The following is a 22,522-nucleotide window of genomic DNA, read 5'->3' as shown; positions in this document are numbered from 1 at the left end:
CCCTACAATCGGCCGGTCACTGCAGGGGAGAAGCAGTTAAAAACTGCCAACACAGGCAGAGTGCAGTAAGTGCAATTTTAAAAATTACGTACATTCATTCACCCTAAGATCGGTAAATGAGGCACCTAGCGCCGTGATGAAATCTGAGTGCTAGTGCGGGGGGGGGGCGGACACAAAGGAAAATACACACAGTGTGGTCTTAACTTCTCAGTTGAATTTGCCAGTGCTTGATTATTTTTCTGATGTTTCAATTGATTTTGCCAATGCTTGATTATTCTCTGATGTTTCAATCGATTTTGCCAATGCTTGATGAATTGCCAGTACATTTACCAATACTTGATGCTAATTCAGGCACTTCGCCTGACTTCAAGGTGCCTGCCGGCACTTCCTCGAAGGGGATTGGTGCAGGCGCCTGACCTAAAGATGGCCACCAGGAACTCTCACACCCCACGAGATTTAGCCTGTTTATGCACACCGGCAGCAACTCTTCCACTGGCCGGACCTCCTCAGCATCCAGAGAAGGAAACAAAGCCACTCACCCAAAGGTACGGGCACAGTTACACACGACTGGGGTGGGCTCCCAGATCGCTCCTGCACACTTTGCGACGCAGGACCTCCGCGATGCTTCGACGTCGGGGGGGGGTTTCACCGGTGCCCCACGCTGCTCCAACGATAGGGGGGCTCTTAACACCCTTCCTCCTTCAACGGGCCAGAAGCGACCGGGGTAGGCACCCGGATCGCGGTGCTCATCAGCGAACGTGGTCGGGGTAGGCTCCCGAACCGCGTCAGGCAGACCCTCGCCAAGCGCTCCATGCACGTATGCAGTGCAGCCAACGCTCGCAAGGCGATAAACCCACGCCGCGTGGGCCGTGGCCACCACTCGTCGCCAGTTGTAGTGTCCTAAAACAAAGGACACAGACTCAGGTGCAGGAGTCTCAATCTTCTTCATTCCGTCTGCTCTCTTCCCCTTTAGACATACCACTGCCCTTTCCCCGGGCATGACTCCACCTCTTCCCCTGTCCCTCCCTCATCCCGCCTCCTCAGCCGAGAAGGTCCTAATGCCCACAGAATTACTGCACACATTACAGGTACCACACAGAGCAAGTTAAAGGAATTTAGCAGGTGCATCTTTCACCACGATTGGGAGGGCCAAGGGTCATGGGTGAGCCGAGCCCACCCGGCCCACCTGCTAGAACCGGGCCTGAAGTCACCCTTTGTGTCACACTAGAATCGGCGCAATTTAAGCCGAATGTAAATCAGAGCCTGCGGTCTGCTTGAAAAGGCATTTTCTGGAGAAAGTTGTGGCTCTTAAAAGTGCAACAGAAGGATTTCACTTCCTCCACAGGTGTTTTTTTTTTTAGCATTTTTGCCCATTATTGCGGTGAGGGATTCTGTAGTATTGCCAGAAAGACTCTTTAACGCTGTATTTACATATGGGGTGTCCAGTGTAGGTCCAGGGGAGCAGGACACATGACAGATTTACAGCATAAGTCCTATGCAAACATGTTTTATGCTCATTCATTGTATGTGCATGTAACTCATGTGGATATCCTGAAATCCCTATAGTTAAAATCAAAATGCAGTGGTTCCTTCAGAAATAGTGTTTGGATGCTATATAGATTAACTACAAATATATGTACTAAATGCACGATAGTTGAATCACTGTTATGGCAACATTATGCACATATAACCATAGATAGATAGGTGCTCCGTGGGACGGCATGTTGATCGTGCTTGGTGACCAAAAGTGACAGAAGTGTGTATTCTGTGTTTTTATTTTTTAAATAATGTTTACTAAAGAAAAGTCATTTATTCATATATCATAGATTCAAATTAGCATCAGGATTGACAACTGTAGGCTTTGTTATTACAGTCAACTCATCTACACATTGACGTTTCGATCCCCTATACTATGATTTCGAAGTAGGGTCTTCATCAGGACAGAGAGGTAGCAACCTCTCACAATCACTTCAAGCAAGAGACAAACTCCATCTGAACACAACTTCAACTTGTAATGTGGAAATAGTTTTAGAATCAGAGCAGGTGTCCACCCCAGAGGCCCCCTGTTGAACAGTTCAGGGGCCCCGCGGTGGCCACCGCTCTTGTAGAACATCTCTTTTAGTGAGGATCTGAGTGGTACCAACCTGGGCAGTATCGGTGGCGCGGTGGCACACATTCCTGCAGTCATTGAAGATTGTGTTCTGTGGCGCGACTCTCCCCACGGCGGTTTCCTGTGAATGGAACAAAGAGAACAAAAGGTTGGACTCAAGGAGCAATCAAACACGAGACACTACAGCGAGTGGTCCAACCAGGCCAAACAAAGATAAACATTGAGGTAAGAACCCTTGCTGTGGGGCAGTGAGGCAAAGGAGCTAGTCTCCTGCACAGAGGGGGGAGCAGGGTCCCCAAGCCAGCCCCTGTGGACAGATGAAAGCACTGGCCGCCTACCATCACCACACACAGGCATGCAAGTGCCAACCATCACCACAAACACATGCATACAAGCGCCTACCATCACCACACACACATGCATTCAAGCACCTATCATCACCACACACAGGCATGCAAGCACCTACCATCAACACACACAGGCATGCAAGCACCTACCATTACCACACACATGCATGTAAGCGCCTACCATCACCACACACATGCATGTAAGCGCCTATCATCACCACACACATGCATGCAAGCGCCTACCATCACTAAGCACTTGCATGCAAGCGCCTACCATCACCACACACATGCATGCAAGCGCCTACCATCACCACACACATGCATGCAAGCGCCTACCATCACTAAGCACTTGCATGCAAGCACCTACCATCACCACACACAGGCATGCAAGCGCCTACCATCACCACACACATACATGCAAACGCCTATCATCACCACAGACATGCATGCAAGCGCGTACCATCACCACACAGAGGCATGCAAGCACCTATCATCACCACACACATGCATGCAAGCGCCTATCATCACCACACACATGCATGCAAGCGCCTACCATCACCACACACATGCATGCAAGCGCCCACCATCACCACACACATGCATGCAAGCGCCTACCATCACTAAGCACTTGCATGCAAGCGCCTACCATCACCACACACAGGCATGCAAGCGCCTACCATCACCACACACATACATGCAAACGCCTATCATCACCACAAACATACATGCAAGCGCGTACCATCACCACACAGAGGCATGCAAGCACCTATCATCACCACACACATGCATGCAAACGCCTATCATCACCACACACATGCATGCAAGCGCCTACCATCACTAAGCACTTGCATGCAAGTGCCTATCATCACCACACACAGGCATGCAAGTGCCTATCATCACCACACACATGCATGCAAGCGCCTACCATCACTAAGCACTTGCATGCAAGTGCCTACCATCACCACACACATGCATGCAAGCGCCTATCATCACCACACACATACACGTAAGCGCCTATCATCACCACACACATGCATGCAAGCGCCTACCATCACCACACACAGGCATGCTAGCGCCTACCATCACCACACACATGCATGCAAGCACCTATCATCACCACACACATACATGCAAGCGCCTATCATCACCACACACATACATGCAAGCACCTACCATCACCACACACATACATGCAAGCACCTATCATCACCACACACATACATGCAAGCGCCTATCATCACCACACACATACATGCAAGCACCTACCATCACCACACACAGGGATGTAAGCACCTATCATCACCACACACATACATGCAAGCGCCTATCATCACCACACACATACATGCAAGCGCCTATCATCACCACACACATACATGCAAGGACCTACCATCACCACACACAGGCATGCAAGCGCCTATCATCACCACACACATACATGCAAGCCCCTATTATCACCACAAACATACATGCAAGCACCTACCATCACCACACACAGGCATGCAGGCACCTATCATCACCACACACATACATGCAAGCGCCTATCATCACCACACACATACATGCAAGCGCCTATCATCACCACACACATACATGCAAGCACCTATCTTCACCACACACAGGCATGCAAGCACCTATCATCCCCACACACATACATGCAAGCACCTACCATCACCACACACAGGCATGCAAGCACCTATCATCACCACACACATACATGCAAGCACCTACCATCACCACACACAGGCATGCAAGCACCTACCATCACCACACACAGGCATGCGAGTACCTACCATCACCACACACATACATGCAAGCACCTACCATCACCACACACATACATGCAAGCGTCTACCATCATCACACACAGGCATGCAAGCACCTACCATCACCACACACATGCATGCAAGCACCTACCTTCACCACGCACATGCATGCACGCGCCTACCATCACCACGCACATGCATGCAAGCGCCTACCATCAATAAGCACTTGCATGCAAGTGCCTACCATCACCACATACAGGCATGCAAGCGCCTACCATCACCACACACATACATGCAAGCGTCTACCATCACTACGCACAGGCATGCAAACGCCTACCATCACCACACAGAGGCATGCAAGCACCTACCATCACCACACACATACATGCAAGCGCCTGTTGGACAGGCCCCACGAAGGGCTCGCTCCCTCCCCGCATGACAGGGCCCAGACACCGGCTCTCCGGGGGCTACCCGCAGAAGCAACCCGCAACCCGTCCCCTCCGGGACGCCTGCTCCCGGATGTCTCTGTGTCACGGGCCCGGGCCCCCGTCAGCCCCATTGGCCGGCCCAGCCGCCATCTTGGACACTGCACCACGCGGCCGCGTGGCCTCAGCTCGACCCTAACCCTGGGCCTGGCCAGGCCCCGCCATCCCGGCACCACCATCCACCCAGGAGGTGAACGGACCACTTGGCAGGCTAATGGGAGAAAGAAGTGTCGATGGCTCTCCCCCGCCAGGTGCCGATCGCCCCCAGCCTCCCCGGGTGCTGGCTCCACCCCCCTGCTGGGTGTCTGGACTCCCTCATCCCGGACCTCCCGACCTCCCAGTGCGAGGGTCCGGACATCAAAGGGCGCCAGACCTATAACTGAGGCAGCCCCAGAGCAGGAAGGCAGTTGTATCCTGGAGTCGAGAGACACCAAGAAGAACTCATCCTTGACGGACTGCTGGCGCTGCCGCAGCCCTGCCTTGTGAACTATCGTCCTGCCTGCTGGCGCTGCCGCGGCCTTCTGCAACCTTCATCCTCGTGGGACCTGCTGGCGCTGCCGCGGCCCGTTGTAACCGTCATCCTCGTTGGGACCTGCTGGCGCTGCCGCGGCCCGTTGTCATCTACGACCTCTTCGGGACCTGCTGGCGCTGCCGCGGTCCGACCCGTCCGAACACCGAGCTCGAGGATTGTGAGCTACCACCGTTTCACCTCAGTACCCGTAGGTACCAAGACTGTCCCGCTACCCCCTTTCCCTACTAGAGACTAGAATTGAGAGGATCATCGTGTCCTGATCTCCTTGTATCGTACTACCTTACTTCAAGAACTGCCTATAAAAGGTGTTAATCTGATCTTCGTGTGGTGTCCATCTGTGGGGGGGGAAGTTACTTGTCTGCACGATCGCTGGAGACGGCCCTCACCGGAGGCCTCTCCCCTTGTGCTCGGCCGACCCTCCAGGTCCCCGTCTAACATTGGTGGCCAGCGGCGCGATCCGAACCAACGCGTAACCGTACAGAGAGTAACTCACCCTACGACTAATCCACAATGACGACCAGAGAGAGCGGATCTGCAAAGAAATTCCAGATGGAAAAACTGGAAGAGTACAACCACCGAGAGCTAAAACAATTTTGCATAGAACTAGGCATTGCCACCACCGGTCTGAGCACGAAAGAGGACTTCAAACACGCCCTAGAATCCTGGGCAGAGACAAATATCGCCGGACCCCGGGACCCCGAAGCCCCGGAGACAAACACCACTCTGACGGAAGAAAGGAGAACAGATCTCTCCCGGGAAGAGATCCGAGAACGAGAGAAAAATAGACTACACGAGTTAGAGTTGGCACGGCTCAAATTAGACAGAGAATTGAAACTGGCAGAACAAAAGATGAACTTAGAACACTTATGGCTCCAAGAAGAGCGAGAGGAAAAGCAGAGACAGAGAGAACTCGAAGAAAAAAGACTGGCATACGAACACGAGTGCAAGCTGGCGGAGATAGAAATGCGCAAACAGAACAAAGTCCTAGGGGTGCCCGAGCAACCGCACCCCCCAGGGACTACCGAACAGAAGGTCCACATCCCCAAAGATGTGGTCCGTGAATATTATCGGAACGACGAAATACAGCAGTGGTTCAAGGCCTACGAGATCGCAATGACTGCCCACCGGATCGCTCGAAGTGACTGGGGAGCCGGCCTATGGGGGAGATTCGTCAATGAAGGCCGGGATGCCCTGCTGCAGCTTCCGGACCATCAAATGACGTCCTATGACCACATGAAGGCCGCCCTCCTCAGTCGATATGGGCTGACGCCCGAGATGTACCGCCAGAGGTTCCGCAACTGCACCCGGATCCCGGGTACGACCTGGATAGAATATGTGAACTATTTCAGCCGAGCCTTCGAGGGATGGATCAAGGGTAGCAATGTAACAACCTACGAGCAGCTCTTCAACCTCATTGTGTGGGAGCACCTCTCCAACAACTGCTTCGTCGAGCTCAGGCAGCACCTCCTCGACAGCAAATTGACTGACCCACGGCAGCTCGCCGCCGAGGCTGACCGATGGGAGAGCACCCGAGTGACCCGGAGTGGGCCAAACGAGCAGAACAGAACCAACCAAGGTCATCATCGTCCCCGGGGAGGAGGAGGAGGACAGGGCCGGGGCAGAGACGCCGTCCCGGCCGCTCCCGCAAACAACACCCCGCCCCCGGCCGGCCGGGGCAACCCCCCGATGCGCCCGGGGTTCCGAGCGAACGTTACCTGTCACCGATGCCAACGAGTCGGCCACTATGCCAGTGACCCAACCTGCCCAAAGAACCAGACCCCCGGGCCCCGCCAGATGGCTGCCGCCGCCCTAGGGGAAGAGCAAGTCTCCGAAGAGCCTGACGAGTACGAGCAGGAGCAGCCCGAGTGGGGACCCGCCGCCATGACCCTGGCCTGCCTAGGGGGAAGAGACCTGATCCCGCGGGCTCCCCTACCAGCCAACACCAGGAAATACAGTCAGTGGGTGAACATAAATGGGCGTAAGGCCGAAGCCCTGCGTGACACAGGGGCCAGTGTGACGGCCGTCCATTGTCACCTGGTGACCCCAGAACAAATCCTGCCAAACGTTCTTTGCCCCGTCCGATCGGCCGACAATTCGGAGAGCCTGTGTCAGATGGCCTGCGTCCCCTTCGAATGGGGAGGAGTGTCTGTCCGCGACGATGCCCCCGTGGACTGCCTCCTGGGGAACGATCTCGAGAGTTCCCCGTGGGCAGCCGTTGAAAGAAGAGAGCACCTGGGGATGTTGGGCCTCCCGGGCTGGGCGTGTGTAACAACCCGGTCCATGGCCGCCGACACCATCCCTGGATCTGAAGAACCCGAATGGCCAGCACCGCCTCCCCCGATCGCTCCAGAGGGAAACTCCATCCCTACCGACCCCCCGGAACAAACCCAAGAAGAGGCCGCTCAGCCCCAAGACCTTCCCGACCTGGCTCAGTGGCGTCAGGAAGGGGGGCCCACCCAAGAACAATTCCGGCAAGAGCAAAAGACATGTTCCTCCCTCGAGGGACTGCGACAGCAAGCGCTCGCCCAGAGCGCAGGAGACACCGCAGGAGCCCACTGGATCTATTGGGACAATGACTTACTGTACAGCGAACAAAGAATAGCGGAGCTGGGGGCCAGTCGAGTGCTGGTGGTGCCCCTCTGCTTCAGAGACTTCCTTTTGAACTTGGCCCATGATGTCCCCCTGGCTGGACACTTGGGGCAAGACAAAACATACAACCGCCTGGTGACTCACTTTTACTGGCCGAAAATGAGAAATGACGTCTCCAACCACTGCCGGTCCTGCCCGACCTGCCAGGCCAGCGGGAAGAGCGGCCGCAAACTCAAGGCACCCCTGCAACCATTCCCCGTTGTGACCACCCCGTTGGAAAGGGTGGGAATAGACATTGTGGGGCCCCTGGACCCCCGAACAGCACAAGGGCATCGATTCATCCTGGTCCTGGTGGACCACGCCACCCGCTATCCTGAGGCGGTTCCCCTTCGAACTGTAACCGCACCAGTGGTAGGTCGAGCCTTAATGGGAATCTTCTCTCGGGTGGGCTTTCCCAGGGAAGTCGTCAGCGACAGGGGCACGAACTTTATTTCAAAATATATGAAATCCTTATGGCAACAGTGCGGAGTCACCTACCGATTCACAACCCCCTATCACCCGCAAGGAAACGGACTGGTCGCGCGATTCAACCGCACTCTCAAGGGGATGATCATGGGGCTGGAAGAACCCCTACGCCGCCAGTGGGACGTGCTACTACCGTGCCTCCTCTTCGCCTACCGAGAAGTACCCCAGAAGTCCCTCGGCTTCAGCCCCTTCGAACTCCTGTACGGACACCCTGTTCGCGGGCCTCTCAGCCTAGTTAAAGAAGAGTGGGAAATGGCCCCCCTGAAGACCCCTCCAGACGTCTACAAGTACCTCCTGACCCTCCGTAATCAGACCCGGCGATTCAGAGAGATCGCCAAAGCCAATCTTGAAGCCAGTCAGGAGGACATGAAGAAGTGGTACGATCAACATGCCTCCTCCATCGAATTCGAGCCTGGCCAGCAGGTATGGGTGATGTCCCCCATCGAACCTTGTGCCTTACAGGACAAGTGGACGGGGCCCTTCAAGGTGATCGAGCGTAAGAGCCCCGTCACCTACCTCATCGACATGGAATCCCCCCGGAACCCCCTCCGGGTCCTCCACGCCAACAGACTCAAACCCCACTTCGTGCGCTCGGAGCTCAGCCTGCTGATGGCTACAGACAGTGGGGCGGAAGAGGACTCCGAGCCCCTCCCTGACCTACTGGGGACCGGGGAAAAAGATGGTTCGGTGGACGGGGTCCAACTCTCCGAGGCTCTGACCCCGGAGCAGCGCCAAGACTGTCGGGCCCTCCTGCTGCCATTTGCAAACCTATTCTCCCTCACACCCGGGGTCACCCCCTGGTGCCTGCACGACGTGGACACTGGCGACAGTCCTCCTATCCGACACCGGCCGTACCGAGTACCAGATCGGGTACGCACCTGCATCCAAGAAGAAGTCTCCAAGATGCTCGCACTCGGAGTCATCGAACCCTTGGACAGCCCCTGGGCCAGCCCGGTTGTACTGGTCCCCAAAGCTGCGGCCCCGGGCACCACACCCGAGCTCCGGTTCTGCGTCGACTATCGGGGTCTGAACGCTGTCACCCGAACCGACGCTCACCCCATCCCCCGAGCCGACAAACTAGTTGACCGCATGGGGGCGGCCCGCTACCTAAGCATCTTTGACCTGACGGCGGGCTACTGGCAGATCGGCCTCACCCCCAGGGCACAAGAACGATCCGCCTTCTCCACCCCGGATGGACAATACCATTTCAGAGTGATGCCATTCGGCATGAAAAACGCTCCAGCCACGTTTCAACGACTTGTGAACCAGGTATTGGCGGGCCTCGAAGAGTTCAGCGCCGCATACCTGGACGACATCGCGGTGTATAGCCGCCACTGGTCAGACCACCTCCGCCACCTCCGAGGGGTCCTGCAGGCCCTCCAACGGGCCGGCCTCACCATCAAGGCCAGCAAGTGCCAAATCGGCCAGGGGTCCGTGACCTACCTCGGACACCAAGTGGGGAGCGGTCTGGTGGCCCCCCTCCAGCTCAAGATCGCTGCCATCCAGTCCTGGCGCCCCCCCGTAACCCAAACCGAGGTCCGAGCCTTCCTGGGGCTCACCGGGTACTATCGGCGGTTCGTAAAGGACTATGGCAGCATTGTGGGGCCCCTCACGGAACTCACATCCAAGACCAACCCAAGAACAGTCAACTGGACTCCCGACTGTCAAGCGGCCTTCGAGAGGCTGAAGGCCGCCATGTGCACCGCTCCTGTGCTCCAGGCCCCCGACTACAGCCGTGAGTTCATCGTCCAGACTGATGCATCAGACCATGGCATCGGGGCCGTCCTCTCCCAACTGAACCCCGAGGGAGTCGACCAACCAGTGGCCTTCATCAGCAGACGCCTACTGCCCCGAGAACAGCGCTGGAGCACCATTGAGCGAGAGGCCTTCGCAGTAGTATGGGCCCTCAAGAAGCTCCGGCCTTACCTCTTCGGAACCCACTTCCGGGTACAAACAGATCATCGGCCCCTGCAATGGCTAATGCAAATGCGGGGGGAGAACCCCAAACTATTGCGATGGTCCATCTCCCTGCAGGGGATGGACTTCACTGTGGAGCATCGCCCTGGCCAAGACCACGCCAACGCGGATGGCCTGTCCCGCTTTTTCCGCCTCGACGAGGAGAGTCCCCAAGAGGATGGGTGACTCTCCCCGCCTTCAGCTGGGGGGGACGCATGTTGGACAGGCCCCAAGAAGGGCTCGCTCCCTCCCCGCATGACAGGGCCCAGACACCGGCTCTCCGGGGGCTACCCGCAGAAGCAACCCGCAACCCGTCCCCTCCGGGACGCCTGCTCCCGGATGTCTCTGTGTCACGGGCCCGGGCCCCCGTCAGCACCATTGGCCGGCCCAGCCGCCATCTTGGACACTGCACCACGCGGCCGCGTGGCCTCAGCTCGACCCCAACCCTGGGCCTGGCCAGGCCCCGCCATCCCGGCACCACCATCCACCCAGGAGGTGAACGGACCACTTGGCAGGCTAATGGGAGAAAGAAGTGTCGATGGCTCTCCCCCGCCAGGTGCCGATCGCCCCCAGCCTCCCCGGGTGCTGGCTCCACCCCCCTGCTGGGTGTCTGGACTCCCTCATCCCGGACCTCCCGACCTCCCAGTGCGAGGGTCCGGACATCAAAGGGCGCCAGACCTATAACTGAGGCAGCCCCAGAGCAGGAAGGCAGTTGTATCCTGGAGTCGAGAGACACCGAGAAGAACTCATCCTTGACGGACTGCTGGCGCTGCCGCAGCCCTGCCTTGTGAACTATCGTCCTGCCTGCTGGCGCTGCCGCGGCCTTCTGCAACCTTCATCCTCGTGGGACCTGCTGGCGCTGCCGCGGCCCGTTGTAACCGTCATCCTCGTTGGGACCTGCTGGCGCTGCCGCGGCCCGTTGCCATCTACGACCTCTTCGGGACCTGCTGGCGCTGCCGCGGTCCGACCCGTCCGAACACCGAGCTCGAGGATTGTGAGCTACCACCGTTTCACCTCAGTACCCGTAGGTACCAAGACTGTCCCGCTACCCCCTTTCCCTACTAGAGACTAGAATTGAGAGGATCATCGTGTCCTGATCTCCTTGTATCGTACTACCTTACTTCAAGAACTGCCTATAAACGGTGTTAATCTGATCTTCGTGTGGTGTCCATCTGTGGGGGGGGAAGTTACTTGTCTGTACGATCGCTGGAGACGGCCCTCACCGGAGGCCTCTCCCCTTGTGCTCGGCCGACCCTCCAGGTCCCCGTCTAACAGCGCCTATCATCACCACACACAGGCATGCAAGCGCCTACCATCACTACGCACAGGCATGCAAGCGCCTACCATCACCACATACAGGCATGCAAGTGCCTACCATCACTACGCACAGGCATGCAAGCACCTACCATCACCACACACATACATGCAAGCGCCTATCATCACCACACACAGGCATGCAAGCGCCTACCATCACTAAGCACTTGCATGCAAGTGCCTACCATCACCACATACAGGCATGCAAACGCCTACGATCACCACGCACATGCATGCAAGCACCTACCATCACCACACACGTACATGCAAGCACCTATCATCACCACACACATACATGCAAGCACCTACCATCACCACACACAGGCATGCAAGCGCCTATCATCACCACACACATACATGCAAGCGCCTATCATCACCACACACATACATGCAAGCAAGCACCTACCATCACCACACACAGGCATGCAAGCGCCTATCATCACCACACACATACCTGCAAGCACCCACCATCACCACACACATGCATGCTAGTGCCTATCATCATCACACACATACATGCAAGCGCCTACCATCACCACACACATACATGCAAGCGCCTATCATCACCACACACAGGCATGCAAGCACCTATCATCACCACGCACATACATGCAAGCACCTACCATCACCACACACAGGCATGCAAGCACCTATCATCACCACATACATACATGCAGGCATCTAGCATCACCACACACAGGCATGCAAGCACCTACCATCACCACACACAGGCATGCAAGCGCCTACCATCACCACACACATGCATGCAAGCGCCTACCATCACAACACACATACATGTAAGCGCCTACCAACACCACACACATGCATGCAATCGCCTACCATCACCTCACACAGGCATGCAAGTGCCTACCATCACCACACACAGGCATGCAAGCACCTATCATCAACACACACATACATACAAGCGCCTACCATCACCCCACACAGGCATGCAAGCACCTATTGTTGGACCCGGTCTCATTGCTTGGTCCTACCCCTCTCGCATGGCGGGCCCCGGACGACATCGGCCCTCCACCGAGCCTCGGGCGGCCCATTCTGCCCGACCCTGCACGCCCCAACACTGCAGGTCCGGTTATCATCCCGGACCAACACACCGGCCTGACTCCATCGTGGGCCCATCACGTCCTGAGCACGAGGCCTCGCCCGACTCCATCTGGGGACCACCACGTCACGAACACGTGGTCGCGGCCCCGGCCCAGGCTCCAGCGAAGCCCCGACATCGAGGCACCAAGATCCACCCAGGTGGTCGAGTGGCCACTCGATAGATCCCGGAGGAAGGGGAGTTTCGATGGCCCTCCAGCCGTCTCCGGACGCCTGGTATCGATCGCCCTCCGGCCTCCCTGGGCGCTGGCTCCACCCCCCTGCTGGGTGTCTGGACACCATCATCCCGGCCTCTCTGGCCCCCAGGCGCGAGGGTCCGGACATCAAAGGACCCCAGTCCTATATCTGGGCCAGCCCCGGAGTAGGACGCCAGTTGTATCCTGGACTGGAAAGCCCTGCTGACGCTGTCACGGCCGACACCAGAAGAACTCATCTTTCCCGTAACTCGAAGCTACCCTGAGAGCCTGCTGGCGCTGCCGCGGCCCACCTTGATGAACCATCTTGAGAGCCTGCTGGCGCTGCCGCGGCCCACCTTGCTGAACCATCTTGAGAGCCTGCTGGCGCTGCCGCGGCCCACCTCTGCCGAACCATCTTGGGAGCCTGCTGGTGCTGCCGCGGCCCATCTTTGCCGAACCATCTCGAGGACCTGCTGGCGCTGCCGCGGCCTCCCCTCCGACACCGACCACCTATCGAGTCCTGCTGGCGCTGGCGCTGCCCCGGCTCGACCTCTCGGAACCCCTGGCTCGAGGATTGAGAGCTGTGCGCAGGGTATCCTTCCTGCACCCATATCGAGACTGTCCCGCTACCCTATCCCTTTTACGAGACTCTACAGATCCCCTGATCTGCTTGTACATATCGCTGAGAACCAACAACCTTTATTCCTGATAAAGCTTAAGAACTTAACCTCTGGTGTGGTGTCCGTTTGTAGTGTTGTGGTTACTCTGTTGTGCGATCCTAGGAGAGGACCCTCACTCAGGAGGCCTCTCGGTAACGCTCGGCTACTTCTCGACAGAGAGGTGGACCTAGGGGTGGTCAGTCAGACATCTTCTGCCTCCCCCGGGATCGCCTTTCTAACACCTAGCATCACCATACACAGGTATGCAAGCACCTACCATCACCACACACAGGCATGCAAGCACCTACCATCACCACACACAGGCATGCAAGCGCCTACTATCACCACACACATGCATGCAAGCGCCTACCATCACCACACACATACATGTAAGCACCTACCATCTCCACACACATGCATGCAATCGCCTACCATCACCTCACACAGGCATGCAAGCGCCTACCATCACCACACACAGGCATGCAAGCACCTATCATCACCACACACATACATACAAGCGCCTACCATCACCCCACACAGGCATGCAAGCACCTATCATCACCACACACAGGCATGCAAGCACCTATCATCACCACACACATACATGCAAGCACCTACCATCACCACACACATACATGCAAGCACCTACCATCACCATACACAGGCATGCAAGCACCTACCATCACCACACACATACATGCAAGCACCTACCATCACCACACACAGGCATGCAAGCACCTACCATCACCACACACAGGCATGCGAGTAACTACCATCACCACACACATACATGCAAGCACCTACCATCACCACACACATACATGCAAGCGTCTAGCATCATCACGCACAGGCATGCAAGTGCCTACCATCACCTCACACAGGCATGCAAGCGCCTACCTTCACCACGCACATGCATGCACGCGCCTACCATCACCACGCACATGCATGCAAGCGCCCACCATCACTAAGCACTTGCATGCAAGTGCCTACCATCACCACATACAGGCATGCAAGCGCCTACCATCACTATGCACAGGCATGCAAGCACCTATCATCACCACACACATACATGCAAGCGCCTATCATCACCACACACATGCATGCAAGCGCCTACCATCACCACACACATACATGCAAGCGACTATCATCACCACACACAGGCATGCAAGCGCCTACCATCACTACGCACAGGCATGCAAGCACCTACAATCACCACATACAGGCATGCAAGCGCCTACCATCACTACGCACAGGCATGCAAGCACCTACCATCACCACACACATACATGCAAGCGCCTATCATCACCACACACATGCATGCAAGCACCTACCATCACTAAGCACTTGCATGCAAGTGCCTACCATCACCACATACAGGCATGCAAACGCCTACCATCACCACGCACATGCATGCAAGCACCTACCATCACCACACACATACATGCAAGCGCCTATCATCACCACACACATACATGCAAGCACCCACCATCACCACACACAAGCATGCAAGCGCCTATCATCACCACACACATACATGCAAGCGCCTATCATCACCACACACATACATGCAAGCACCTACCATCACCACACACAGGCATGCAAGCGCCTATCATCACCACACACATACATGCAAACGCCTATCATCACCACACATATACATCAAGCACCTACCATCACCACACACATGCATGCTAGTGCCTATCATCACCACACACATACATGCAAGCGCCTACCATCACCACACACATACATGCAAGTGCCTATCATCACCACACACATACATGCAAGCACCTATCATCACCAAGCACATACATGCAAGCACCTACCATCACAACACACATACATGCAAGCGCCTATCATCACCACACACATGCATGCAAGCGCCTATCATCACCACACACATACATGCAAACGCCTATCATCACCACACACATGCATGCAAGCACCTACCATCACCACACACAGGCATGCAAGCGCCTATAAGCACCGCACACATATATGCAAGCGCCTATCATCACCACACACATGCATGCAAGCGCCTATCATCACCACACACATACATGCAAAGTGCCTACCATCACCACATACAGGCATGCAAACGCCTACCATCACCACGCACATGCATGCAAGCACGTACCATCACCACACACATACATGCAAGCGCCTATCATCACCACACACATACATGCAAGCACCCACCATCACCACACACAAGCATGCAAGCGCCTATCATCACCACACACATACATGCAAGCGCCTATCATCACCACACACATACATGCAAGCACCTACCATCACCACACACAGGCATGCAAGCGCCTATCATCACCACACACATACATGCAAGCGCCTATCATCACCACACATATACATGCAAGCACCTACCATCACCACACACATGCATGCTAGTGCCTATCATCACCACACACATACATGCAAGCGCCTACCATCACCACACACATACATGCAAGTGCCTATCATCACCACACACATACATGCAAGCACCTATCATCACCATGCACATACATGCAAGCACCTACCATCACAACACACAGGCATGCAAGCACCTATCATCACCACACAGATACATGCAAGCACCTAGCATCACCATACACAGGTATGCAAGCACCTACCATCACCACACACAGGCATGCAAGCACCTACCATCACCACACACATACATACAAGTGCCTACCATCACCCCACACAGGCATGCAAGCACCTATTATCACCACACACAGGCATGCAAGCACCTATCATCACCACACACATACATGCAAGCACCTACCATCACCACACACATACATGCAAGCACCTACCATCACCACAAACAGGCATGCAAGCACCTACCATCACCACACACAGGCATGCAAGCGCCTGCCATCACCACACACAGGCATGCAAGCGCCTACCATTACCACACACATGCATGCAAGCGACTATCATCACCACACACATACATGTAAGTGCCTATCATCACCACACACATGCATGCAAGCGCCTACCATCACCTCACACAGGCATGCAAGCGCCTATAATCACGACACACATACATGCAAGCGCCTATCATCACCACACACATGCATGCAAGCGCCTATCATCACCACACACATACATGCAAACGCCTATCATCACCACACACATGCATGCAAGCACCTACCATCACCACACACAGGCATGCAAGCGCCTATAAGCACCGCACACATATATGCAAGCGCCTATCATCACCACATACATGCATGCAAGCGCCTATCATCACCACACACATACATGCAAACGCCTATCATCACCACACACATACATGCAAGCACCTATCATCACAACACACATACATGCAAGTGCCTATCATCACCACACACATACATGCAAGCACCTACCATCACCATACACAGGCATGCAAGCTCCTACCATCAACACACACAGGCATGCAAGCGCCTATTATCACCATACACAGGCATGCAAGCGCCTATCATCACCACACACATACATGCAAGCACCTACCATCACCACACACAGGCATGCAAGCGCCAATCATCACCACACACATACATGCAAGCACCTACCATCACCACACACAGGCATGCATGCGCCAATCATCACCACACACATACATACAAGCGCCTATCATCACCACACACATACATGCAAGCACCTACCATCACCACACACAGGCATGCAAGCACCTCTCATCACCACACACATACATGCAAGCACCTACCATCACCACACACATGCATACAAGCACCTACCATCACCAAACACATACTTGCAAGCACCTACCATCACCACACACAGGCATACAAGCACCTACCATCACCACACACACACTTGCAAGCACCTACCATCACCACACACAGGCATGCAAGCACCTACCATCACCACACACATACATGCAAGAATCTACCATCACTACGCACAGGCATGCAAGCACATACCATCACCACACACAGGCATGCAAGCGCCTACCATCACTACGCACAGGCATGCAAGCGCCTATCATCACCACACACATGCATGCAAGCACCTACCATCACTACGCACAGGCATGCAAGCGCCTACCATCACTACGCACAGGCATGCAAGTGCCTACCATCACCACACACATACATGCAAGCACCTACCTTCACCACACACATACATGCAAGCACCTACCATCACCACACACATACATACAAGCACCTACCATCACCACACACATACATACAAGCGCCTACCATCACCACACACATACATGCCAGCGCCTATCATCACCACACACATACATGCAAGCGCCTACCATCACCACACACATACATGCAAGCGTCTATCATCACCACACACATACATGCAAGCGCCTACCATCACCACACACAGGCATGCAAGCGCCTACCATCACCACACACATACATACAAGCGCCTACCATCACCCCACACAGGCATGCAAGCACCTCTCATCACTATACACAGGCATGCAAGCACCTACCATCACCACACACAGGTATGCAAGCGCCTATCATCACCACACACATACATGCAAGCACCTACCATCACCACACACAGGCATGCAAGCGCCTATCATCACCACACACATACATGCAAGCGCCTATCATCACCACGCACATACATGCAAGCACCTACCATCACAACAGACAGGCATGCAAGCACCTATCATCACCACACAGATACATGCAAGCACCTAGCATCACCATACACAGGTATGCAAGCACCTACCATCACCACACACAGGCATGCAAGCACCTACCATCACCACACACAGGCATGCAAGCGCCTACTATCACCACACACATGCATGCAAGCGCCTACCATCACCACACACATACATGTAAGCACCTACCATCTCCACACACATGCATGCAATCGCCTACCATCACCTCACACAGGCATGCAAGCGCCTACCATCACCACACACAGGCATGCAAGCACCTATCATCACCACACACATACATACAAGCGCCTACCATCACCCCACACAGGCATGCAAGCACCTATCATCACCACACACAGGCATGCAAGCACCTATCATCACCACACACATACATGCAAGCACCTACCATCACCACACACATACATGCAAGCACCTACCATCACCATACACAGGCATGCAAGCACCTACCATCACCACACACAGGCATGCAAGCACCTACCATCACCACACACAGGCATGCAAGCACCTGCCATCACCACACACAGGCATGCAAGCGCCTACCATTACCACACACATGCATGCAAGCGACTATCATCACCACACACATACATGTAAGCGCCTATCATCACCACACACATGCATGCAAGTGCCTACCATCACCTCACACAGGCATGCAAGCGCCTATAATCACCACACACATACATGCAAGCGCCTATCATCACCACACACATGCATGCAAGCGCCTACCATCACCACACACATACATGTAAGCACCTACCATCTCCACACACATACATGCAAACGCCTATCATCACCACACACATGCATGCAAGCGCCTACCATCACCACACACAGGCATGCAAGCGCCTATAATCACCACACACATACATGAAAGCGCCTATCATCACCACACACATGCATGCAAGCGCCTATCATCACCACACACATACATGCAAACGCCTATCATCACCACACACATACATGCAAGCACCTATCATCACAACACACATACATGCAAGTGCCTATCATCACCACACACATACATGCAAGCACCTACCATCACCATACACAGGCATGCAAGCTCCTACCATCAACACACAAAGGCATGCAAGCACTTATTATCACCATACACAGGCATGCAAGCGCCTATCATCACCACACACATACATGCAAGCACCTACCATCACCACACACAGGCATGCAAGCGCCAATCATCACCACACACATACATGCAAGCACCTACCATCACCACACACAGGCATGCAAGCGCCAATCATCACCACACACATACATACAAGCGCCTATCATCACCACACACATACATGCAAGCACCTACCATCACCACACACAGGCATGCAAGCACCTCTCATCACCACACACATACATGCAAGCACCTACCATCACCACACACATACTTGCAAGCACCTACCATCACCACACACAGGCATACAAGCACCTACCATCACCACACACACACTTGCAAGCACCTACCATCACCACACACAGGCATGCAAGCACCTACCATCACCACACACATACATGCAAGCACCTACCATCACCACACACATGCATACAAGCACCTACCATCACCACACACATACTTGCAAGCACCTACCATCACCACACACAGGCATACAAGCACCTACCATCACCACACACACACTTGCAAGCACCTACCATCACCACACACAGGCATGCAAGCACCTACCATCACCACACACATACATGCAAGCGTCTACCATCACTACGCACAGGCATGCAAGCACATACCATCACCACTGACAGGCATGCAAGCGCCTACCATCACTACGCACAGGCATGCAAGCGCCTATCATCACCACACACATACATGCAAGCGCCTATCATCACCACACACATACATGCAAGCGCCTACCATCACCACACACAGGCATGCAAGCGCCTACCATCACCACACACATACATACAAGCGCCTACCATCACCCCACAAAGGCATGCAAGCACCTCTCATCACTACGCACAGGCATGCAAGCACCTACCATCACCACACACAGGCATGCAAGCGCCTATCATCACCACACACATACATGCAAGCACCTACCATCACCACACACAGGCATGCAAGCACCTATCATCACCACACACATACATGCAAGCGCCTATCATCACCACGCACATACATGCAAGCAAGCACCTACCATCACAACAGACAGGCATGCAAGCACCTATCATCACCACACAGATACATGCAAGCACCTAGCATCACCATACACAGGTATGCAAGCACCTACCATCACCACACACAGGCATGCAAGCACCTACCATCACCACACACAGGCATGCAAGCGCCTACTATCACCACACACATGCATGCAAGCGCCTACCATCACCACACACATACATGTAAGCGCCTACCATCACCACACACATGCATGCAATCGCCTACCATCACCTCACACAGGCATGCAAGCGCCTACCATCACCACACACAGGCATGCAAGCACCTATCATTACAACACACATACATACAAGCGCCTACCATCACCCCACACAGGCATGCAAGCACCTATCATCACCACACACAGGCATGCAAGCACCTATCATCACCAAACACATACATGCAAGCACCTACCATCACCATACACAGGCATGCAAGCACCTACCATCACCACACACAGGCATGCAAGCACCTACCATCACCACACACAGGCATGCAAGCGCCTGCCATCACCACACACAGGCATGCAAGCGCCTACCATTACCACACACATGCATGCAAGCGACTATCATCACCACACACATACATGTAAGCGCCTATCATCACCACACACATGCATGCAAGTGCCTACCATCACCTCACACAGGCATGCAAGCGCCTATAATCACCACACACATACATGCAAGCGCCTATCATCACCAAACACATGCATGCAAGTGCCTATCATCACCACACACATAAATGCAAACGCCTATCATCACCACACACATGCATGCAAGCGCCTACCATCACCACACACAGGCATGCAAGCGCCTATAATCACCACACACATACATGCAAGCGCCTATCATCACCACACACATGCATGCAAGCGCCTATCATCACCACACACATACATGCAAACGCCTATCATCACCACACACATACATGCAAGCACCTATCATCACAATACACATACATGCAAGTGCCTATCATCACCACACACATACATGCAAGCACCTACCATCACCACACACAGGCATGCAAGCACCTATCATCACCACACACATACATGCAAGCGCCTATCATCACCACGCACATACATGCAAGCACCTACCATCACAACAGACAGGCATGCAAGCACCTATCATCACCACACAGATACATGCAAGCACCTAGCATCACCATACACAGGTATGCAAGCACCTACCATCACCACACACAGGCATGCAAGCACCTACCATCACCACACACAGGCATGCAAGCGCCTACTATCACCACACACATGCATGCAAGCGCCTACCATCACCACACACATACATGTAAGCGCCTACCATCACCACACACATGCATGCAATCGCCTACCATCACCTCACACAGGCATGCAAGCGCCTACCATCACCACACACAGGCATGCAAGCACCTATCATCACCACACACATACATACAAGCGCCTACCATCACCCCACACAGGCATGCAAGCACCTATCATCACCACACACAGGCATGCAAGCACCTATCATCACCAAACACATACATGCAAGCACCTACCATCACCATACACAGGCATGCAAGCACCTACCATCACCACACACAGGCATGCAAGCACCTACCATCACCACACACAGGCATGCAAGCGCCTACCATTACCACACACATGCATGCAAGCGACTATCATCACCACACACATACATGTAAGCGCCTATCATCACCACACACATGCATGCAAGTGCCTACCATCACCTCACACAGGCATGCAAGTGCCTATAATCACCACACACATACATGCAAGCGCCTATCATCACCACACACATGCATGCAAGCGCCTATCATCACCACACACATAAATGCAAATGCCTATCATCACCACACACATGCATGCAAGCGCCTACCATCACCACACACAGGCATGCAAGCGCCTATAATCACCACACACATACATGCAAGCGCCTATCATCACCACACACATGCATGCAAGCGCCTATCATCACCACACACATACATGCAAACGCCTGTCATCACCACACACATACATGCAAGCACCTATCATCACAATACACATACATGCAAGTGCCTATCATCACCACACACATACATGCAAGCACCTACCATCACCATAC

General features: G+C 54.4%; 1 protein-coding gene across 1 annotated transcript in view; it reads right to left on the bottom strand.

Moving 5' to 3' along the window:
• STAB1 (stabilin 1) overlaps positions 1–22,522 on the bottom strand; it is a 769,578-nt gene that overhangs the window by 698,273 nt on the left and 48,783 nt on the right. The window contains exon 2 of the mRNA XM_078661896.1: positions 2,145–2,231. Coding sequence (XP_078518022.1) covers positions 2,145–2,231 — 87 coding nt within the window. The remainder of the gene's footprint in view (positions 1–2,144; positions 2,232–22,522) is intronic.

This window comes from Lissotriton helveticus, chromosome 9, assembly GCF_964261635.1.
Source record: "Lissotriton helveticus chromosome 9, aLisHel1.1, whole genome shotgun sequence".
Taxonomy (NCBI): domain Eukaryota; kingdom Metazoa; phylum Chordata; class Amphibia; order Caudata; family Salamandridae; genus Lissotriton; species Lissotriton helveticus.
This window is presented reverse-complemented; position numbering and strand designations above follow the sequence as displayed.